Source organism: Otolemur garnettii, unplaced genomic scaffold, assembly GCF_000181295.1.
Source record: "Otolemur garnettii isolate 467f Iridium unplaced genomic scaffold, OtoGar3 scaffold00008, whole genome shotgun sequence".
Taxonomy (NCBI): domain Eukaryota; kingdom Metazoa; phylum Chordata; class Mammalia; order Primates; family Galagidae; genus Otolemur; species Otolemur garnettii.
The window spans coordinates 29,902,430-29,926,318 of NW_003852403.1; the positions used below are offsets into that span (position 1 = coordinate 29,902,430).

At 34.3% G+C, this 23,889-nt stretch overlaps 1 protein-coding gene across 16 annotated transcripts in view; it reads left to right on the forward strand.

Annotated features, from left to right (window-relative positions):
- The window catches only part of PCDH15 (protocadherin related 15), a 691,874-nt gene extending 668,546 nt beyond the window's left edge, over positions 1 to 23,328 (forward strand). For 4 of the 16 annotated variants that reach the window (XM_003783661.1, XM_003783660.1, XM_003783664.1 and 1 more), the window contains 4 exons: positions 1,760 to 1,768; positions 2,763 to 2,915; positions 4,986 to 4,991; positions 6,640 to 8,065. In XM_003783661.1, coding sequence (XP_003783709.1) covers positions 1,760 to 1,768; positions 2,763 to 2,915; positions 4,986 to 4,991; positions 6,640 to 8,065 — 1,594 coding nt within the window. Of the gene's footprint in view, positions 1 to 1,759; positions 1,769 to 2,762; positions 2,916 to 4,985; positions 4,992 to 6,639; positions 8,066 to 11,808; positions 11,828 to 13,836; positions 13,876 to 18,061; positions 18,133 to 18,999; positions 19,109 to 20,082; positions 20,956 to 22,776 lie in introns of those variants that run through there. The other 12 variants (XM_003783651.1, XM_003783650.1, XM_003783652.1 and 9 more) reach the window with 9 other exon arrangements.
- Positions 23,329 to 23,889: the final 561 nt, after the last annotated feature.

Below are 23,889 nucleotides of genomic sequence, written 5' to 3' on the forward strand. Positions count from 1 at the left end.
CTGGACAGGCTTGCCTGAATTTGTCATGTTTGACACCATAGTTTGGCTGTGCAGGCCCTTAGCTTTTCTGGTTCCTGTAGTCAAATACATCCATTTCTCGTATCTATAGTTTTTATTTAATTTAGGTCCTTTAAGGTGGTCAAGTAATTATAACTAATTTAAATATCTAATACATATTTGAGGTAGGCTAGTGACCTGGAGAGGAAGAAACTTTTTGATTGATGGAGAGCTACACATTTTAAGTATATCCCTATTGACAATGATTTGAAAACCTTGGTGAGGCAGTTAAGGGAGCCCAGAGTGTGTCACAGAAATAAAATAAATAACAGACAGAAATCATAAATCACACAAATTGCTTGATGTAACAAACGGTAAGAAATGATGGTAGAACTGCTATTCATCACTTAAAATACCCGCAGGGAAAGTACTAAAATATTCCTTATGTAGCCTTTATTTTATTTTTTATTATAGTACAGCATGACATTCAACCTTACACATTCTTCAAATGTTAGCTGTGTTCTCAAACACCGAAAATTTTCTTTTGAATTGAATAAATTGAAGCAATTCCAACCTGAAAATCTGAAAGTGTGCTCTGCGTGAAGACAACGGAAGAAATATTTTCCATCACAAAAGCAATGTGCAGTTGTAAATATAAGATTTAGGCTGATACACTGGAACTTAACGCATCCTTAAGAAATCAATTGCATGCTAAATCTAAAGTCTATGAACAAACACAGTCTTGGCCAAATTGTTTGAAATGATGAAGCCATCAGCCCGATACTAATTTTCATGTTAAATCTATTTGGCATTACCAGTTATTCTTTTCTATGTAACTATTTTCCACAAGAGCTTTATTATAATATATTCTGCTAGTTATAACATCAGTGAGAAAAAATCTTACATTTGCATAGTATGCAGTGTTCAAAATGGAAGCACCCAGAAGGTTACACACAGTAGTCTGAAACTTAACAAATAATTAAGATACTTAATATTTAAACATTTTGTATATGCACTGCATTCTCTTTAGTTTTGTAATCCCCTCAATGCCTTATTAAATTATTTTAAATGCTGTCTTTCATAGATGAACAGAATCAAGCAAAGTGAAGTTTGGTCTGCACACCTAGGAAAGTAAAGTCCTAATTAAAGAACTGGCATTGTTACCTCCACATTCTGATTATAAATACAGTAGGAAGGGATGGCTCCTCTTTTGTCTTATCATGTGTCTTTGAAATTTGCTCTGAGTGGAAAACTAAGAAGCAAATATGAAAGAAGTGTCATGAATTTATTACCCAGGAGTGAGACCTTCTGATTCTATCTTCAGCATCAAAGTGAAACCAAGAGTCTAATCAGGGCTGGCTACATAACTCCCTTCCTTTAATATTCTGCAAGCAGAGTAAACCAAGAAGCTGAATATGACGATCACATTATCTTTAATATTCCATTTCTCTATAAGAGTGGAAATTCACAGATTCATGTTTTCATCCAGTTTTTCTTATTCCAGGGAGCCTGTTTCTTTATTTTTCTGTAATAAATGTTTCAACAGCTTCCAGGACCCTAGCGGTGATAACAAAGTACTCACCCTTTTCACTTTCTGAATTGAAATAGTTTCCCTACTATGTCATCACATTCACTCTGTGTCGTTATGAGTTTAACCAGGAAATTATTCATGATTTAGAATAAATGAGATGTTAGAGTACTATGAATGTAATATTTCTAATGTCGCCTTCTCTTTTTTCTTATTCCCTGCTCTCCCAAACAGGTTTAAAGTGTAAGTATAATTACTGATTTTTACACATCAGTTTTACTTAATATAAGTAAAGAAAAACCCAGATTAGGTTGGTCAAGTAGTCAGCCTGCCCAGAAACAGATGTTATTTATTTGTTTTGATTTTTTATTAGTTACATACTTTTTGGATTGATAAATATATGTATATCATAGCTACAAAAGTACGGAGACAAGTAGCACCATGGACAGCTCCTACCGGATTCACCTGTGCAAGTTTCAGCTTGTTCAGCTTAATAGGTGTTGCTGGGAGGGCTTCACTTGTTTTTGTTCACTCATATTTTACGTTGCATGATTTTTGTGTATCTCAAAATTTTCATAATGACCCACGTATAAATACTTATTTTTATACTAATGAATAACTGTGAAAACAGTTTGTTTATACTTTCCACCCTTTGAGGTCTTAGTGTTAAGGAAGAAATTAACAATCAAAGTCCGAGTCATCCAAAAAGAGCGGCCTAGCTCTACTGTGAGAGTCCCAGATGTTCCTAGTGATCAAAAGGTTATGAACTATGAAGGCTAACCAAATCTCCCTTCTACACATGCACACCTACACAGCCTCTGGGAAATAATGTCAAAAAGTGTTTCACATCATTTTTAAATAAGTAACTTTTCTTTAAATACACAAATAAGGTATTTATATTCTATGTACCTCATCTTATTAAAGAGACTCATTCAACAACCATCCATCACATTTTTATAAATATGTTGCCTTCTCTCACTTTCATATTTTCATTTAACAAAATTTTCAAGTGTATCTACTGAATTCTCCTTATTCAAGGGGTAAATATTATAAAGCACTAAAATCTACACTATGGGGATGCCTTTGGAATTATTTCAGTGTATAGATGCAAGTATTTGTGTAAAACATTTTTTAAGTGGGATCGTCTGTTAACTGGGCCTCATCATTGAAAGCTAGCCTATTGATAAGCATACGGTTTTTAAAATGAGTTTTACAAGACTTCCTTGCTTTGCCCAAGACGCCAAGCTGAGTGCACCAAGACTGCGCGAATTCAATCCGCGCTCCCCGCGGCTAAGCCAGCAGCCCCAGCCCCGGCGCCCGTGGCCGCGCCCCCGCCCCCGCCGCCACCTCCCGGTGCACATCTCTATGAAGAACTTGGAGACAGCACAATGTAAGTAGAATTTGCGAGATCTTTGAGAAGTAGATGGCTTTTCGTGGACGCTGTGTGGTGAGTATTTAATTTCAACCCGATGAGAAAAAGCAGTTTTCAGCCTGCTTGGACTATTTTACGATATTATTTAAAAAAACGAAATCGTTGCAAACAGAAGACAGTTCAGTGAAAGTAATAATCAAAGCACACACCCCAAAAGAAAACTAAGAGAAAAGCAATATTCAACTTCAGGAGACAAGGTAGATTTTTATCTTTGATATTTTATGTAATCTCTCAATGTTCAGGGTCATGTAGACATTTTTACCTAAAATTATAAATTGTGTAAAAAACAGCTTTTGCAAGAAGATGAGAAGAATAGTCCTAATTATTAAATAGTAATTCCTAACATATTATCAAACCAAGCCGTATTTGATATGCAAAACCAAATTCTGTGGTTTGATCCCATAAACTTACTTTAAGTCACTATTTTAGGATATTATGTAGTACAGCAATTAAAACCTGAGTGAAAATAATCAAAGTATTAAATACCCTATTACTTAGAGATTATCCTTTTCATTATATTACTCATAGACAGCCTTGATGGTTTAATATTTCTTGGACATTATTTGAAATTTCTAAGCAATTTAATCATACGTTTTTGAAAGAAACTTAATTTACTGTTAAAAGACTTCCCAGTTATTTCTATACTGATGCTACCCTTAGAATCAGATTCTTTTGGTAATGTTTAATTTGTCGGTATTTTAAAAATTAAAGAGTGACTACTTCTGAACAAGCTATATAAAATAGCAGAGGATATTATACAAGTTAAAACAAATTCTTACGTGTGACATTGATAGCATTTACTAGCAGAAACAAAGCAAGCATCAGAAGTCACGAAATACACTTTTTTATGGGAAAACTGGTTTTACTATTAATTTGCCATATTAATAATATTATACAAAGTTGTGTTTAGAATATTTTAATACATGCAATGTTAAAATTGATTTTAATGCTATTGTTTTAACATCAAACCTGAATTTTAAATAGCTTAAAGTATGACATTCTATTGTCCAAATAATAACATAATACAGGATTCAGCTTTGAATATATTTATTTTTGTTGCTTATGAATAGAAAATGATGGTCTCTTTTCAAACATTGGTGAATGCAGGAGTTGAGCGAATATGATTTGATTCTATTTGATTATGTTAACCACCTATCTCCAGCAAAGATCTTTAGAGACTAAAAAAGCCTTATCACTGAAGTGTGTCTACTTATGAAATCAATGAATGATATATATTCATTTTAATTGAATAAAAACAGGTAAACTGTAAATTATCTGGAACCCATTTAGTTTGATGGTTTTAATTTTCAAGTAGTAACACTAAGGATTATTTTTATTTGAACAATTGAACAATTGTAGTAGACTTACTGGAAGATATTGCCACTGTAATACCTATATTGATGAGATATTTTTAGTTCTTACGGAAATGTTTGACTTTATCTCTTCTATAATTTTTTTTCAGGAAGTTTAATCATAAATTCCTAGAAAATGAAATAGCTCCAAACCAATTACTATCAATTATTTCTCTTACAAAAGATGATCTTGAAAAAATATAACTGCATATGGATTCAACAATTACTTTATAGTAGTCACTGTCATACCTATATATTTATTTCCTTCCAACAAAATATTTCTTCAGTCCTTGTGAACTAATCAATTTTTTAATTATGCCATAGAAGCCATTATTAGAATCTAATTTAATTTTTCTTATTTTTAATTTTTTAATCGAAGTCATCCATGTTTTATAGAAGTGAATTTTGCCTGTGTATAGTAACTAGATGGTTAAACATAATTCTATCTAAGTAAATACATATTAATACCATTTGATTTTATCTCAAACATTATTAAATGTCATTATTATGAATAAACACATAGAACATATTTGAAAACAATTATTTATCTTTTGATATGCATAGTAAGTGTTTAAATGAAGTTCCTTTTAGTGCTTTCATAATTGTTTTAAATTAACCATGGTTAAAACTTTTCTTTTTCTATCACATGTTTTCTTTCTCTCCTGTGGATACCTAGGCATAAGTAAGTAAATAATATCACGCTAATAGAAGCACATTAGAACTAAAGATGCACTAGATTAGATTAAGTGCTGTCTCACTGAAAATACAGTGAGCTTCATCTTTTACAGTGAAGATGCTTACCTTTAAAAGGGAAGTTTTATTGTTCACACCCAATTTTCTGTTCATGTCTTGATGTGGCATGAGCTTAAAACAGGTATTCCCAGTGACAGCACTTGTGCTTACCAAGAGGAATTCCACAATTCTCCTTGTTTTGTTTTGTTAAGGTAGTATTCTTTAAATTAATTTTTAATTTTAAGAAATAAAAATAGTCGCAGGTTTCTTTCAATCAAAAGGGATGTGATATCATTTTATTTTCTAAGGAAAATGAAAGCAAGGGCAAATCTACACAAAAAAGAGCCATGTACAATCAGTCAAGCCCAGCAGTTCTTACCGTATTTAACAAATGTCTTTCAAGATGAGGAAAGGTAGAACTGCTCTCTCTTTAGCTCAAATAGTCTGCACTTTTGAAATTATTTAAGTAGGTTTGATATTCTAGGTTATCTGGGAGAATTTTTTTCTTATAGTTTAAAACTTTGCCCAATAACACATTCAGAATTTGGGTTTTAGATATCATTTTATTGCCTAAGCTATCACCTTAATTGTTCAATGTTTGAATTTTTATTCAAAATATTTTCTTCATTCCTGATGACTGGGTCAATATTAAACAGTAATGAAAAAAAAATTTATTCTGTTTGGGCTTGAAAACCTAACGAGAGGCTATTTAAAACCAACCTTTCTGGGAGAATATCTAAGTACTTTTATTAGAAGCTCTTAATCTGTGCTTTTTGACACACTGAACTTTAATCGTGATTCCCCGCCACCTGCTCCAGGCACATTGTCCATGTACGAGTAAATCTTTCAGTGATGTCAAAACTATTTCATTTTAACAGAAATCTTTTCATTAAGGAAATATCAGTATCCTCTCTTCTCTTTGGTATCACTTATAATGTTTTAAAAGTACAGATAAAATTTAATCTCTGTCATTCTAACATAAATTCACTTTCTTAATTGTGAGTTTGAACTTTGCAAAAAAATATTCTCCTATCTGTCCTTGGGGACTTTGGTTCTAGTAATCTGGGCAATAGGATACCCTTCTCTATATTGTCTTACAGATGTTCTCTCAAGTAGAAGAGCATTTTTAGCTCCAGGATAAAATTACTGAAATGGGAGATAATGGACAGGTACTAAATAAGATACAGCTAAGGATCTTTTATGCATAACAGTCAGCTCTGACTATCCTTAAGCAATGCAAAGAATTTGAAATAGTAGCCAAGATGCTGGTCTGCGATTTGATGAACTGGGACTTATACATGAGTGAACTGTTATGTGTGGACACGGATTCTTTGCTGTATCAAACTAACTGAAAAGAGAAAAAAATCTAGAAATTAAATTTTTGCAAATGAATATTCCTTAATTCTACTCATAATTCTCAAGATGTCCCTGCCTTGACTTTTTGAGAATAGGAACTTTAAAGTAATAACCTTGCTTCTGTAGATTAGTGGTTTTAGACTTTAAATTTTGAAGTAGTAATGAGAACCACAGAAACATCTTTCTCGTGAAAGCTGTCACGAACTGTCTCCTTACATTTCATTATCTTCTTTTCTTTCAAGTCTTTTCCTTCTCTACCATTTTCAACAAAGCAGGGGAAATAACTCAGACTCAGAAGACAGGAAACCTCAGGAAGTTGTGCTGCCCTTTTCTGCCAATCCTATTGAGGCTCCCAAGCCAGCTCAGATAGACGAATCACTTAAGAACAACCAACCAAAGTCTACAAGAAAATTCACATTTCCATCTGATGAGGAAATCTTACGTACCCATAATCTCCTTTATAATGAAAATGTAGACCAAAGATCAAGAAATTCAGGCTTTTCGCTGAGAACAGATTTTGCGGACCCATTTTTACCCAAAACACAAGCCAAGAGTGAGTCTCTGAGGGGCCCAAGAGAAAAGATTCAGAGGACGTGGAGTCAGCCGGTCAGTTTCCCTAAGAGACTGATGAGAAAAGTTTCAAATAGGCCAGAAATCATAGATCTGCAAGCATGGCAAAGCACCAGGCAGGAAGCTGAAAGTGGAGGTGCTGGAACCTATCCAAGCAGCAAAGGCAGCAGCAATCCCTTACCTGCAACTGATGACGGAAATTTGACAGAGAAAGAGGAAAGAGGGCAAGGCGAAACTCTTATCCTAAAAGGGTCAGAACAGTTGAAATCTCTCTCTTCAGACTCCTCATTTTGCTCTCTCAGGCCTCCCTTCTCAGTCTCCACTTTGCCAACTGTTTCAAGGACTGTGGAACTAGAGTCAGAACTCAGTGTCATCACCTCTCCTGCTGACTGTACCTTGGAACTTTCTCCTCCTTGCATTTTAAATTCTTCACTCCCTAAGAGAGAGACGAGTGCTTGTATGTTAGCTGTTGAAACCAAAAAGAACAATTTTGAAAAGTTTTCCCATCTCTCTCCTCCTCTCTTTCCTCCTCCTCCTCCTCATCCTCCTCCTCCTGACCTTACACCTTTTTCTCTTTCCTCTCCTCCTTCCCTGCCTCCTCATCCCCTTCTTCCTCCTCCCCCGTTTCCACTTTCTCTTCCTACATTGGCAGCACCTCTGCCCCTTCCACCTTCACTTCCAACCCTTCCTCCACCACCTCTTCCTTGTCCGCTGCCTCCTTCAGATGCATTTCTGTCCACGGAGTGTGTTTGCATGCCAGTTGATAAAGGGACTATCAACAAGACACCTGCCAGTGAAATTAAACCCTCTGTGACACAGCTTCCAGCATCAGCAGTGGCCCCAAAGACTGACCCTCCACGGGAACCAAAGGGAATCCTCAAACATATTAAAAACTTAGCAGAACTGGAAAAGTCAGTTGCTAACATGTACAAGCAAATAGAAAAGAACTATCCACTCACAAACATCTCAGAACATCAAACTATTTGCCCTCCAGAGATAATAAATGTGGAAATCACACCTGAACAAAACCGGGAGAATCTGAACGATATTGATGAGGGGATTGAAGGACAATCTTACAGCCAGTCAACCTCACTGTGATATGGCTTTTCCTATTTTAACTGGGCAAGTCTTTTGTTGATTCTGATCTTCAAGTTGAACATCCAAGAAGATTCCATATTTTACCCAAAACTCAATGCAATGCAGTTTTTCCTCATTTTTATTTTAAAAACAGTATTAACCTCAACACTACTAACTCATATAATAGCTTTACTTTAATTTTTTTTAACTACAAAGTAGCATTATTTGTCCTACATTTATTTAAAAAGTAAGTAACTTTAATATATTTTTAATGGGAATATATGGGCATGAATCTTAGATATCCAACATAAACCCAAGGCGTGTTTAGCATGTTGAGATGCAGTAGGGACTTTTCAATGTACTTTTTAGCCTAGTTTTATATGAAGATTCCATGAAAGAAATCAGACTATTTCAAACAAGCTATGAAGTTTTGTGAAGCCTATGTATTTGGTAACAAGAAATGCAATTGGAGCAAAATGTTATGTACCTAGAAATGTAGGCGAGAACAGACGTAAGGTTTCCCCAAATAATTCCCAGGTGCTATCCCATGTAGTTTTCTTCTAAAAACATCCTTTACTCCGGCTTGCTTTTATCGTACTAGTATGCTTATGGATTTGATAAGTCTTTTACTTTTTTCAGTTACTGTCTTATTTTATTTATTTCTCATTGTGCTTTCCCTTTCCCTCATTATAATGAAAATAAATCTTGAGTTGTTGACTTTTGTAAGACATTTCATTGTTCCAATAGATGTTTAAAGTGCTGTTTCATTTTGCTTGTTGTCATTATTAAATCATCTCCTTAACTATAATTTTTTCATAAGATTCTCCTTTAAAGAAAATATTTCTTTATCTCTCTGTTCATAAAATATAAAATGTTTAGATAGAAAAAGAAATCATATTTGACAATTCATCACAAATTTTATATAGGTCTTTGCTCTTTGTTTTAGACAAAGCAGATAAAATTAAGACCTTTCTGTACTTGTAGAAATTTTAGTATCTTAGAGCTTAATTTGTTAAATTAACAGCATCACCTACGCTAAATGGTATCATCCTACCTTTGTACATTTTCAGCTAGTTTGATTCTAGCTCAAATAATATATGCATATATATGTGCATATGTGTATTTATGTACATATATATAAAATAGTAGATAATGTATAATATGTACCATCAAATAATTACTTTGTTTTTCTCACCAAAAAAAATGGAATAAACTTTATTCCTGGAAATTTCTATTTTTAATTCAAGTATAGTTATTTGCTTGACTGGAGAATTTAAATTTTTAGAAGACATAAGTCTGCAAAGAAAAGTTGCAAAAGATAGGCAAAAGTCGTGTTTGATAAATAACATGGCAGGAGTATTAAGATCGCTTGAGAGCCCTACAATGGATCGTTATAAGGGTTTTGTTCCACTCGTAGATTCTATGATATTTCCCCAAGAGCTTGATCTGGCATTCCTAATTAACCTGTTCCCATATAAAACAATCTATAAGTCTAATGATTTTTATTGGCCCATCTGCTTCAGATTCTTTTCATCCAAATCAAGAGTAATTTCTATCTGGGGTTCTTGAATCTGATTTTTTTCTCTCTTTCACTGAAAAACTTCAGTTGGAGTTTTTGTTGGCAGCTGGCCATATGCATGAGAACTTGTGCTATTTGGCGGACTCTAACAAGGTACTATTCACAATTGTGTGGCCTTTAATGTGAATGTATGTTTTTTAAGCTAACTTCTACCAACGTCTTGCAAATGTGAAACTTAGAATTCCTTGATAATGAAATCTCTACACAGTGACAAAGAAAGATGAGGAGAAATCCGAGTAACAGTTCAGTGAAGGCACCTACAGCCTTATTGAGTGGGTTCATTACCCTTTTCTCTCTAACATTTTATCATATTTGTATAATCTAAAGGTTTATTAGTATTCTCCTCTCTTCAAATGAAGCATCTATGCTCATGTTTTATATTTGTCTTTTATTGAACACATTGTGTTTGGAGTTTCCTGACTTCATCATAAAAGTCAGATAAAAATATCTTCTATATGAGACTTAAATATGATTTGAGTGTACAAGGCTAAATATCTCTCCTCTTTCCTCTTCCCCACCATTAACCCCCTGCAGTCTGACAATCTATTTCTAAAAAAGGAACTCTTTTTTTAATCTCTTTATTTATTGTGATCCAATTCTTATACTGAAAATGATTATTTAAAAGATAAAAGCAAGATTACCAAATATTTGTCCTTGTGAAAAATAAATCCTAATACCTGTAAATAATATAAAACGATTACCATACATTGATTACAAACTGCATAAAAAGATACATTAATATTATATGAACTGGTTTTATAAGTATCAACATTTATGTTTTGAAGGCACATAGAGATTTATAAATAGTGATTCTGTAATGTACCTTTATCAAGGAGCTTCCTACCTTTTCAAGGAGCTAAGAAAAGCAATATACATATCTAAATAAAAGGCAACAGAAAGGTTAATGGAAACTATATTTTATGCATTTACATCGTGTTTTCCACATTTAAGGAAAATATTGCTAATAGAAGGAGTCAGTTGAAATATTCTAGAAAGTAAAGCCTAACTTTGGGTATTTTCTATGAGATACATGACTCAATTGTCATTATGAAAACCTAACTAGGAGTTTTCAATACTATAATTATCTCAAAAAATATAAATTATACAAACATTGAAAAATGTCTAAATGTTTTAAATCTCTGGAAGGGTTATCTTCCTTATAGATATGAGCCGATATGTATTCTGCAAAATTGACTGTAGAACCATTTTAAATAATGGTTGATAAGAATAAGCATTGTGTTAACTTTTTTAAATACTTTGTTACCAACAGTTTCAATGCATTAACCACTTAAGATAATTTCCAAAAAGTAGATTTACTTATCTTGTGAAGGCTTTTTTATTTAAAAGGATCTAAAAAATCTTCTGCAGAGATTGATTTTTGGACTCTAGAAAGTTCTGCCTGTATCTCTTTTTAATATATCATTACACTTGTTCAAGTGACTGAGTCCCTACATATCAACATGATTCCTACTTTAGGTCAATGTTTAATGCATAATAAATAAAAAGTTTTCATAATTAGTGGCATTCCACGGTGGAAACTCTACACTCTTTTTTCTCTCATGTACAGCTTCACCAACTTGTGATCCATGAAACTTATAAATCTTTATGTAATATTAAATATTTTCCTATTATATCTCTATAAATGTTTTTACTTCATTTCTAATAATGGAATTTCCCCTAAAGGACAATAAATATTTTTCATAGATTAATTTTAGAATCAGGTTAGCATAAACAGAAAAATAATGTACTGTCATTTGGAAGAACCTGTTCTGGTCACGGAGATAATTTTTTATCCTCTTTTACCTTCTTTATGTCTGAAACACATCTTTACCTTCAAGAGTATCTCATAGATATTAAGACTTGGGTAGAACACAAATAACAGAATAATTTTATCCCAATTGATAATAACAGTCAAACTGTGTTATACATTATTGAGATAAAACTGATTTTGCATATTTTGTTGTTTTGTGGGATGAGGACTGTTCATTATTTTAGAAGTTAAGGCATGAAACCATGATCCTCCTGTTTTGATAATGCCATGATACATTTCCAGTGAGACAGTTTCAGTAAACATTCTCTTCTGAGTTTTGCTCAGATTTTTTTTTTAACAAGCCCTTATCTATAATTTTATTTCACCTGAAAATCTAAGATGTTTAATACTGATTTGTTTATTTCTGCTTTACAGGAGAGGTTATGCATCAGAGGTAAGGGCTTTCTGCTGTTATATCAAGTCTACTAGGGAAAGATTTGTGTGATAGGCAGGACTAAGGTACATTCTTTTGAAACTAGGTTATTTTCTTTTATTTCAATAAAAACTCAGAAGCATGATTTATTTTATGTGTGTTGCTTCTTTATTTTGGTGGTTAAGTCTCCCATTTAGTGGGTGAACAAAGATCACCTATTTACCTTTTAAAAAATACATTTCTTTTTTTCTTGAATTACTGTTACTCAGTATTGTGTTACATTCCCCCAGATTTATGTCTTCAAGGCTGTACATCTAATTTAGAAACCAGAGGATTATTAACTTTTGGCCATTTAGCCTTTCTAAGGCACTGTCCTTTTACTACATACGAGTCATTCTTAAATTTTTGAGATACACAAAAATCAAGAAACATAAAATCTGTGTGGACAGAAACCAATGAAGTCCTCCCAGCAATACCAATAAACTGAGCAAGTTGAGACTTGCACAGGTAAATCAAAAAGGACGCTGTCAATTGTATTTCTTAAAACTGAAATAATGGGCAACAACACAGCCTGTCCCAAAATTTTTGTAGTGACCTAGATCTTAAAGTTAAGGGAAAAAAATAGACCATTAGAAAGCTCTGGGGTTTTTATTGTGTTAATTTGACCCACAGTCTGCAGAGAACATATTGGGCATTCTGACCAATAGTATTTGGCTAGAGTGTAAGTGATGCTATCAGCAACATCTCTGAGAACCTGGTTTGATTTCGCATACAGATTCTTAGTCAGGAGAAGATTATAACCTAATTAAGTACAGAGCTAATTGGTTTGTAGTTTAGAATGCCCTAGATTATGTGAAATCAAGTTGAATGGCTCTATGAATAACTGGTTTTCAGGGATGATTGTAATAGGTAACGGATTGAATGAGAGTATCTCTAACTTAGACTTTCTTCCCCTATAAACTAATAGCATAAGTAGACTAACTCACTAACAACTATATCATAAAAAGTCTATCCCCTCCAGCCAAATAGTTGTTTTACTGGCTGTATTAAACAGTTGATTGGTTGGTAAAATGATCTCCCAGAACCATTCTAATCACCATCCCAATGCTTACTTTCAGACAATTACGGTTGAACCATTTCACCCCAAAGAGTTAATAACCCAAAATTTGGATTGTACATTTTGTTCCCATCTGATTAAAGTATAGGTTATTATAAAAGAGACCAATAGAGACTGTGCTTCCCATCCATCAGTATGAGTGAAAGGAGGAGGTAGGAAGCAACCCCTACCAAATGTGAGGAAGAACAATTTTCCTAATGGCAGAAGAGTTTCTAGGAACACACTGAATGCTTTAGTGCAAGCAATCCACACTTTGGTAAGAAGGAGGGAAAGAAGCATGTCTTAAATATGATGATTAATAGATCATAAGTATATCATTCTGTATGTTCTATCATTCTTCCCAATGAACCCGCTTATATTTAAAGTGATTGGGAGAAAAAAAGAGAGGCAATATAAAACAAGGTTAAACTCATAAAAATAATAGGGTGATGCTCAAAGTGCCTTTAGAAGCATAAATAATTTTTTCTGCTATGAATCTTAAAACAAAAAATATATAGATTCCTGTTCACTTAGGTTATTAAATTTGATATTAATTAAAACACTGATGAAATTTTTAAAAAGTGAATTCCTCAAACTGGTTAACATAACCTTCATCAGTTTGATGAGAGTATTTCAAAATGTATATGAAAACAGCACACTGTACCCCATGATTGTATTAATGTACACAGTTATGCTATAAGAAATAAAAAATATATAATTGAAAAAGTGAATTCCTATTTTATGTTTCAATATACAGAATTAGTTGAAATCTTATTTAATGCCTTTCATAGCTAGCTATCACATAAGTAATGAAGTGTAACCCCAAGGTAATCATTTTCAACCTGTTGCCTTTTTTTTCTCTTCTCAATCATAATCTACATTTTCCATCTGAATTATTTTCTAAATCTTTGTCTATTTTAATTTCCTTTGGCAGCAACAACAACTGCTGAGGCCTTCTCTTCTTAAACCAGAGGTATCAATTTTCATTTTCTTTTCTACCTCACTGAATCTTCACAATGCTTTTCTGTGACTTGAATGTCCATATTACATGGAAGAAGAGTGGGTATCTGCCAATGGGGCATAATTATGCAAGAGAGAGAAACGTGCTTCAAATTAAAATAAATAAAGAAACAAATAAATCACCTCCCCACTGCTTGCTAGTGTCTCCAATTTTATTCTATGGAAATCGAACAAATAAGGCCCTGTTCCTCACAAAAATAAGCCATCACTGAATAACATAATAATGAACCTTATCAGTAGTTACTTGTCATAGTGAATCTGGATTCATCAGATCCATTCCTAAGGTCACATTTCAATAATGCTTAATTTTAAGAAAAAATGTCAATATCTGTACTGAACTATTTCTTGTGATCCAATATACTGCCCTTGCACATAGGTCTCTTTCAAATTGCTTTTGACATTTTCTTCTGTAATGTGGAAAAGATGTTTAGGATTATGAAATAAATTCATATTATTTTATTTATTGTGTTTATATATTACTTAAAAAAATTATTAAGGAATGCTAGTTTGAAGTATTTTTCCTTTGGCAAATTTATTGTTTTATAAACTCTACTTATAATTTTTTTTCCCTTTAGTTGAGAACAGAATCTTGACTTTGTTAAAGAGAGGCACTTCTTGGTTTGAAATTGTTCCCCAAAGCTGAAAGCTTAGTGGCAAGAATATTCATCTTTAGATTTTAGCAAACGTTTTCTGTAGAGAGGGCTCCACAGACTATAGAATCAGATAACTCAGGGTTAAAATCCAAATACCAATGATTGAATGCAAGACCTTGGTCAAAATATGCATCCTCCTGAACATCGATTTTACGTTCTATAAAACGTTGACAGAAATATCTAACATATAGCTCCTGGCTCAGCACAACTGGAATGTGGAGGGAAAAAATTTAGAAAGTGCTATATACTATGGCTATTTTTGTTTTCGTGAGTGCTTACATGTTTGTGTTAACAAAACACTACATTAATTCTATGTTTTCCTAGTGTGGTCAGAAGAAATGAATCATTAACTGTTGGATCTATGCTGCTAGTATGCTACTTTGCATGATTTTCGAAATCTAAGATTCACCTGCTGAGGGATGTAGAGAGGGATGTGGAGGAGTATAAGGGCCAGCATTGTACTATCTGTTAGGTAACTCAAGGATCTTAGAGATCACTGGTTTCTTCCTATTTTTTCCAAGGCTTGAAGCTCTATTCTTCATTCATGATAGGTGTAAGCATCCTGAGGCACCTTCAGATTACTCACTTCAGCCAGTCCCTACCCCTTCTTACCCACCTCAGAACTATAAAGTGACTGATTGAATCAAAGACTCGCTTACTGAGTTTCCTGGGTTCTTTCTTGTCTTTAACCCTTCTGGTATATTTTTAAACTACTTCATAAATGACTAACTATCAAGTAGTTTAAAAATATATTCTGCAATTAGTAAGAGCTGAGTATTGCTCTCTCTTTAGGAAAAGAAGAAAGTGTGTCTGTAAATAAAATTCTCTAATTCTGATTTTTAAAATCTGAAATCATTAAGTTGCATTATGTCTCTGTAAATATTTACTTAAATATTTTATTTCGTCTTCTTTATCATGACTGAAAGTTATTACAGTTCCACTTCACAATCATTTGAAGTCCTTTTCTCAGTCTCTGCATGTGATTACATTATACATGCAATTGGCAAGTAATTTAAAATTATTGGTTTTGAGACCCATTTGCATCATTTACACCAATATAGTTACATTGGGCTTTAGGGGCCTCAAAACACTAACCCTACCAATAAGAAACATTCTTTTCTTTTTTTAAAAGGCTTTTAGGTTGGATAATTTCCAGGATGTCCAAATCCTCAAACATTTTATAAAGATGTTTTTTGCTTATCTGTGGCGTTAGATACCCTAAAAGTAGGCATGGACTTTTTTGTTGTTGTTGTTAATCAGCTTTCATTAATGTGTGTATATTTACTGTGTGGCCCAAGACATCTCTGATTCTTCCAATGTGTGGCAGAGAAGAAAAAAAGTTGGACACTCTTGGTAGAGCTTAACCCTGCCCTAATTTCTTACTGGTCTATCTTAACCTCATTCCTATCTTTCCCTCAACTTTCCTATAAGAAAATTTTGGTAGTTATTGAAATAAACCTACATCCATAATAAGTATATGAGTCATCACTGAAGAGCTAAATGAATATTTACAGAGCCTACTAGTTCTTGAGAAATCCTTTGGTGTTAACACTCCCAGATATTAGTTGTCTTTCTCCTAACCACTCAACCTGGCTTGTAACCCACTCACTAATTAGTCTGTCTTTGGAGTTTATATGAATGGCATAATATAACATGTTTGATTTGTACCTGACCTCATTTGCTCATCATTCTGTTTGGGAGATATAGCTATGTTGTTTTGTGAAGAATGTGTTTGTCTCATGGATTTTTGCTTTGGTTCTAATTTTTACCTGTTACGAAAAATGTGTTTTGGTGCACAAGTGTATGTATTTCTCTTGACTACAAAACCACCAATTGAATTTCTGTGAAAGAGGATATGCATATATGTAACTTTAGTACTTTAGTACTATTGCCATTTTCTAAAGGGCTTTACCAACGGATAATCTCTCCAGAAGTGTGAGAGTTTTAGTTGTTCTATGTCCCTGCCAACACACGTTATTGTTAATTTAGATAACTAGGGTTAACTAGAATCCAGGGAAGCAATGTAAGCACATGGAGTTTATTAGATTCAAAACAATAGTGGATAGCAGATGTTCTGGTGACTGTGGGTAGAGATAGAAAACAGTGCAGTTGGGGACACTACAGGAACCGTGAGAGAACATGCTTACTCTAAGGAGCAGTACCAACAGCTAGGTTCTTGACATGGGTCAATCCTAGTGTTACCTTCTGTTAATTATTCAAGAGACGTCAAAGTCCAGATGTTTGGTGGCATTTTCTGATTAGAATTGTTGGCAACTATTTCAGTTTGCCAACAGAAATTCAACTAATTCCCTTTCTAAAATGATTTTGGCCAAATTAAGTACAACTGAAGGTCATTGCCCATATCCATTGTGCAGACTGTACATTTCTACACTTAAATGATATATTTGTGCCTTTGGAGGAGGACATTTCCCCCTGACCCATTATTATAACTAGATCAACAAAATTAACTCTAGTAGATAAAAAAATGTTAGAAGTACCAGTCCCTTTTCCTGAGGGCAGCGGTACTTTGGCCTCCTCTTCTCTTACTCCATTGCAATATCACTTTGGCCTTTGCTATTTACCCTGGTTAATCATGTCAAACGCATTCAAAGGGAAATGTAAGGAAATTGGATTTGATAGCTATGGAAAGCTGTTTTCCCAAGTCTTTTTGTAAGAGTTGAGTTTGACAAAAATCAGTATTGTTTAGGGTTTAGAATTGGAAGTCTTAAAAAAGCATCTACTCTAACAAATCTTTTTTATTCTTTAAAGAGCCTTAAATTTATAATTATAAATATGTTTAAAAAAGTAAATATCCTTAGTAGATATCATACATTAACTGGAATTCTTATTAAGGTTATACATTATTGTCAGATTAATTTTATAAGAACAATTTTAATGAATAGAAAGAACACTTAGTACTAGAAAACTGTTAGAGGTGGGCAGTGCCTGTGGCTCAAAAGGGTAAGGCGCCAGTCCCATATGCCAGAGGTGGCAGGTTCAAACCCAGCCCTGGCCAAAAACTGCAAAAAAGAAAGAAAGAAAGAAAGAAAGAAAATTGTTAGTGGTTAAGATAAAAAAAAATGCTGAAAATAATTTTATAATTTTCCTCAAGGCCAAAGTCAGTTAATACAAGTTAAAATACAGTTTAATGTGTATTAACTGTTTATTGACAATTTTAAAAGTTATCCAAAAACAAATGAAAATGTCCATCTGCAACTTTTTAACAAGTTTTTATTTTTTAAAGTTATTTTTTCCTCCACAGGAAAATCTTATTTAATGTAATCTTATTTTTTGTAATCTTTTAATCTAATCTTATTTTTTGTAAAATAGTTATAGCCAGAAAAAAATTGAATTTGTCTAATTAACACTTTGTAATTAAAGTTATTTTGGCAGGGAGTCATCGAATTCTAGTTGTGAAAATCTGACTTTGAGCCGAAATGTGACAAGAATTTGCTTTCAATTACAATTTCTCTTTTTGAATAATAGGAATTATCCATGGAATCTGGAATTGATCCTGGCCAGGAATATGGACAAGATTATTACAGTTATGAGCATGGGTACATCTTCAGATTTTTTTATTTAGAATTTTACTACAGTATTTTATTAATAGGGAGTTATTAAATATTACTCATATTTAAAATGTCATTTTATTAGTTTAATATTTAAAAATGAGTAATGTATTCAGCTTTAATTAATGTGTCAATTTTAACCACTTTTCTGTTTAAAATATTGAGTTCTGTATTGATGTATTATATGGATCTTGATTGAAATTCTAGAAATGTGGTAAAATTATTCAAAACTATTCTAATGAAAAATAGAAGTCAAACATATTTGCTCAATTCATAAATTCACCATTTATTTTATATGAGATGTTTAACATTGTATCCAATCAGTAGCCTAAAGTTTTGCCCAAGAGTAATTAAGAAGCAGAAAACTCATATTAATACCTCGTAGTATTTTAAAAGTCACTTATACACATGAAAGTTAATTGCTTTTAAAAACACAGCAGAAATATGCTACAGATAATGCTTGAAGCAACCTATTTCTGTTACAAAGGTGAAGATATTATATTCTGAATAAGCTAATATACTTCTGGAAAGAACCTATTTTTGTAGCCTGGGTTCTTCGGTTAATAAGGAAGCACTATGCCCTTCCCCTCATTCTCATATCTCCCAACCCTCATATCTGAAGTAATTCAACTCTCTTTATTGTTATTCCAGGGTACCATTATGGCAAAAATCACTGGTCATCAGGTAGTCGTTCTTACTCCATAGTTCTATAATTAATTTACCAGGAGCCTAATAGGTGCTGTATAAATATCTGTTGATTGAATGATGAAGAAAAAGAAGAAAACAGAGCTCATCACGGTAGCTTCTACCCAGATCATATGACAAAGTGCTTAGAGTTCTAAGTTTATATTACAGGTATGAAATGCCTCAATATGGAAGTCGCCGCCGATTGTTACCACCGGCTGGACAAGAGGAATATGGTGAGGTGGTTGGTGAAGCTGAGGAGGAATATGAGGAGGAAGAGGTAATTACTATAATTTTATTATGTGACATAATGCTCCAAGAACAATATTTTTAATCCTATATGACTGGCAGGCTATAGAACATTCCAGCTATCAGAAATCCTACTCATTTGTGTTTCCACAGCAATTTACCAATGCGGACCCTTCCGTTGCCTTGTCTATGGAGGGAAATTAACTTTTAATAGTTTCATTTATTTTCTTCTGTAAGATGTCAAACATTTGGAGAAGGCTAGAATAAAATTTACGTTTCCTAAAATTCTAAATGTTACTCCATAAAAATATTATTATGGTAAAACATGTGATGTTTTTCAAATTCTGCAACATAATGGTTATTTCTGTTCCAATGTTATCTAACATAAACATTATGAAAAATATCATCTGTGCTTTCAATTATCAGAGGAAAATAAAATAGCTCCCCTAACATTTTTGAACAAATTATTTTTATGTTTAAATTAGCATGAATTATTTTTTATTGAATTCTTATAGTTTGCCTACAATATTGGCAAATTTATTCCCAAACAACAGGACCAAGAAATAAATGTCACTGTAACTTCACTGTAACATGTTCAAAATTTATGTTTAAATTAGCATGAATTATTTTTTATTGAATTCTTATAGTTTGCCTACAATATTGGCAAATTTATTCCTAAACAACAGGACCAAGAAATAAATGTCACTGTAACTTCACTGTAACATTTTCAAAATTTAACACAATAGTCACGTTTCTCAAGGATAAGATAAACCATCCTACGTTTATGATCATTTAAGATTCTTAGATCTTATGTATAGGAGACACATACAGATATTAAGCCAAGTTCTGAGAAAAGAAGACAGAAGAGGCAATGGTTATTTATCTTTTTTAAGGTCTCAGATGCAAAATAAACTTTGAGTATCAAAATCTCTTAACCTCTTTCCTTGTTGTCATCTCGTAACTATCCCCAAGCTGACAATTCGATTGCATTTTCACCATTTTCAGGAAAAGCCAAAGAAAATTATAAAACCCAAAGTTGAAATTAGAGAGCCTAGTGAGGAGGAAGAAGTGGTTGTAACTATCGAAAAACCACCTGCCGTTGAGCCCACATACACAACCTGGAAGAGAGCCAGGATATTCCCCATGATTTTTAAGAAAGTCAGAGGCCTCGCTGATAAGAGAGGCGTCGTAGACCTGGAGGGGGAAGAGTGGCAGAGGCGGCTGGAGGAGGAAGACAAAGATTATTTGAAACTAACTCTGGACCAGGACGAAGCCACGGAAAGCACCGTAGAATCGGAAGAAGAATCCTCCAGCGACTATACCGAGTACAGCGAGGAAGAATCCGAGTTCAGTGAGTCCGAGACCACAGAGGAGGAGTCTGAGTCCGAGACGCCCTCGGAGGAGGAGGAGAGTTCGACCCCCGAATCGGAGGAATCTGAGTCTACCGAGTCCGAAGGGGAAAAAGCACGGAAAAATATCGTGCTTGCCAGAAGACGACCGGTGGTTGAGGAGGTCAAGGAGGTCCGAGGGAAAGCAAAGGAACCACCACCGGGGGAACAAGAAGAAGAGCCTACGGCGGAAGAAGAGGAACCCCCAGAAGCAGAAGAAAGCGAAGTGGCCCCTGGGGACGAATCTGCAGACCTGGAATCTGGGGACGTCCCCGAGGAGGGCAGCGTGGAGTCCGCATCGGTGGAAGGAGGCGCGGAGAGCGAGGAGGAATCCGAGTCCCGCGCGAGCAGCAGCAGCAGCAGCAGCAGCAGTGAAAGTCAGTCTGGGGGGCCTTGGGGCTTTCAGGTGCCGGAGTACGACAGAAGAAGGAGTTCGAACCGAAAGAAGTCTCCAGGAGCAGACGCTGAAGGTTACAACACAGCGCTTTAAAAGAGGTCACAGTAGGTGGGAGCTTTGCAGTGCCGAGTGCCCTGTGTGCGGTGCCTTCTGTGTGTTCTCTGAAATGACAATCCAAGGGCAGGAAATAGATCATGATTTTGAGACGACGTAAGATCAGAAACATGCCAGAAAAGTGAATATATATAATCCAAATAGATGTGTCTATTAGAATGTATTAAAGCAAAACAGACTAATCCTTCCTATATTCCTAAATTTGTACGTATGCAATGAACTAATCAATATTTACTATTTTCTGGTGACATTTGCAATTTGGTATGATGTATTATCAGCGATGCCCTCTCTATTGGAATGGATAGGATAAATGTAATATATATATGTGCGCATGTATGTGCACACATATATATAATAGGATATCCTTAAAGTTCATGGATACCCTGTATATATACATATATATATATATATATATATTTTTTTTTTTTTTTTTTTTGAGACAGAGCCTCAAGCTGTCACCCTGGGCAGAGTGCTGTGGCATTATAGCTCACAGCAACCTCCAACTCCTGGGCTCAAGCGAGTCTCCTGCCTCCGCCTCCCAAGTAGCTGGGACCACAGGCGCCTGCCACAACGCCCGGCTATTTTTTGGTTGCAGCCGTCATTGTTGTTTGGCGGGCCCGGGCTGGGGATTTGAACCCGCCACCCTAGGTGTACGTGGCTGGCGCCCTAGCCGGTTGAGCTATAGGCGCCGAGCCATATTTGTATATATATGATGGCTCTTATATCACCTTTCAAAAATAAATCCTAGGACAACGTACAACAAGTTATCTCCAATATTCTACATTTCAACTGGCAAAGGTACCAAAGATATGGTGAACATGTCAAAATAAGTTTCTTTCAACCCTTTTCAATTATTAGTAGTCAAATGAAGTAATATTTAAAAATTAAAAGTTATTACCAATTATTTTCTACCGTAGCTTTAAGTTAAAGTGACATTAAGAAAATTAATTATACGTCATGAAATTTTTCAGGGCAAGTAAACACAAAAATTTATAAACATTAGCATGGATTACTCAGCATAAAGTGTGGATAGCTCACCTAGCCCCAAATACAACACTATTTGGAGGAGACTAGAATATTTTTTTAACCTTTGCTCTTTGCCATTTCAAATGTCGATTGGTTAAAATGAGGATTAATTGGTGACAATGTCCATTGTCTTTCAGTTGCTTACAAAAGGAAAGTTTCTAATAATTAGTGTGGAGTTTTGTGTATTACCAAGTAAATTATGAAAGTTGGAAAGAGATCTTTTGAGTTAACATACATGAATATCTAAGTGGGATAACCCAGAAAACCAGGATCCTTGAAATGATTAATACATTAAGTTATATAAAAGTTTTGGGTAATGATGGGGAGTAAATTAAAATGAGCATCATGTGAGTTGAAAAAACATTTTAAGTATTGAAGAAAGAAGCATTAACATGACCAGAACATGCTAATGCTGTTCATGACTTTCCTGAAGAGCAAAGCAGCTGTCAAACAATGAATCAGATTCTTAGCCAAATACAAATAATACACATTTTTTTTTCCATGCAGACCAGTAATTTTGTCTAGAAGAACAAATGTGTTTCCTGCAATGTCTACTACTTGGCTCATCAACGCTTTTTTCAAACATTATTAAATGCTAAAGACAATCAAGAATTAGTGAAAATGAACAGATGTTAATAAAGAGTTGCTTCCTTCTATCTTTCTTGAAGTTTTATCTTTTCAAACTGCCATTCTTTTGGATTTCACGGGTATACTAATGTTTGCCTTTTTAATTCCGGTAACAATAACGTCCTGTGTTTTTTTTTATTTTGTCAGTGGGCGAGAAAAAGAATGATCAAATTAGTTGTCGATCGAGAGTATGAAACCAGCTCAACGGGAGAAGACAGCGCTACCGAATGTCAGAGGAGCCGTCTTCACAATCCTAATATCCACAGTAATATCAACGGCAATATATATATTGCCCAGAACGGTTCTGTGGTGAGAACTCGCCGTGCCTGCCTCACCGATAACTTAAAAGTTTCTTCACCGGTCCGACTGGGAAGGCACTTTAAGAAACTAGACAAGTTGGCAGTGACACATGAGGAACATGTGCCCCTGAACACGTTGTCAAAGGGGCCGTTCTCTACTGAGAAAGTGAACACAAGACCAACTCTGGTTACCTTTGCCCCTTGCCCCGTGGGGAAGGAGGGTATAGCAGCGAAGCCCGTGGGGAACAGACTGAAAAGCACAGTTGAACAGGAGCCCATGACTGACCCCAAGAACGTCAAGGAGGCCTTGGAATTTCACAGCGACCACACGCAGTCGGATGAGGAAGAGCTTTGGATGGGCCCCTGGAGCAACCTCCATATACCAATGACAAAACTGTGACTGATTTTTTTTTTAAAGTTACATTAATTTTTACTTCAGTTTTTAATAAACTGTGCTTTTTATTGTCACTGAGAAAACAATGTACGGAATTTATATCACGCACACAAGCTGAAACTTTGAACAATGTGCTTTAAAATTGAAAAAGACACAGATTTGCACTCACATTTGTATCAATTAATTGCTTTTTTTTTCCTAGAAAATATTTTCGGACAGACTCTCAGTTCACTAAAGAACATATCATTTTAAGATTTAGCTGTTTTGTTGGGTCTTGATTTTTTGTGTGTTTTAATAAACAAGAAATAATTTACTAAAATCATTTATATGTTGTTGATTAACATAGATTATGCTTCATTCCTAGCTTCGCAGAACCTTTTTGGTACGTGTAATTTACATTCCACAGCCAAGTGGGGAAAAAAAATTACAGGATTTTTATAAGTAATGAGTTTATATAGTTGATGTCTATACTGTCCTGGTTTTTTTAAAAAATGAAAGATGGAATTGCAGAGAAATGGCAAATGTGGGAATGACTTGTAAAGTATTTTAAATCATCAACTTATTTTC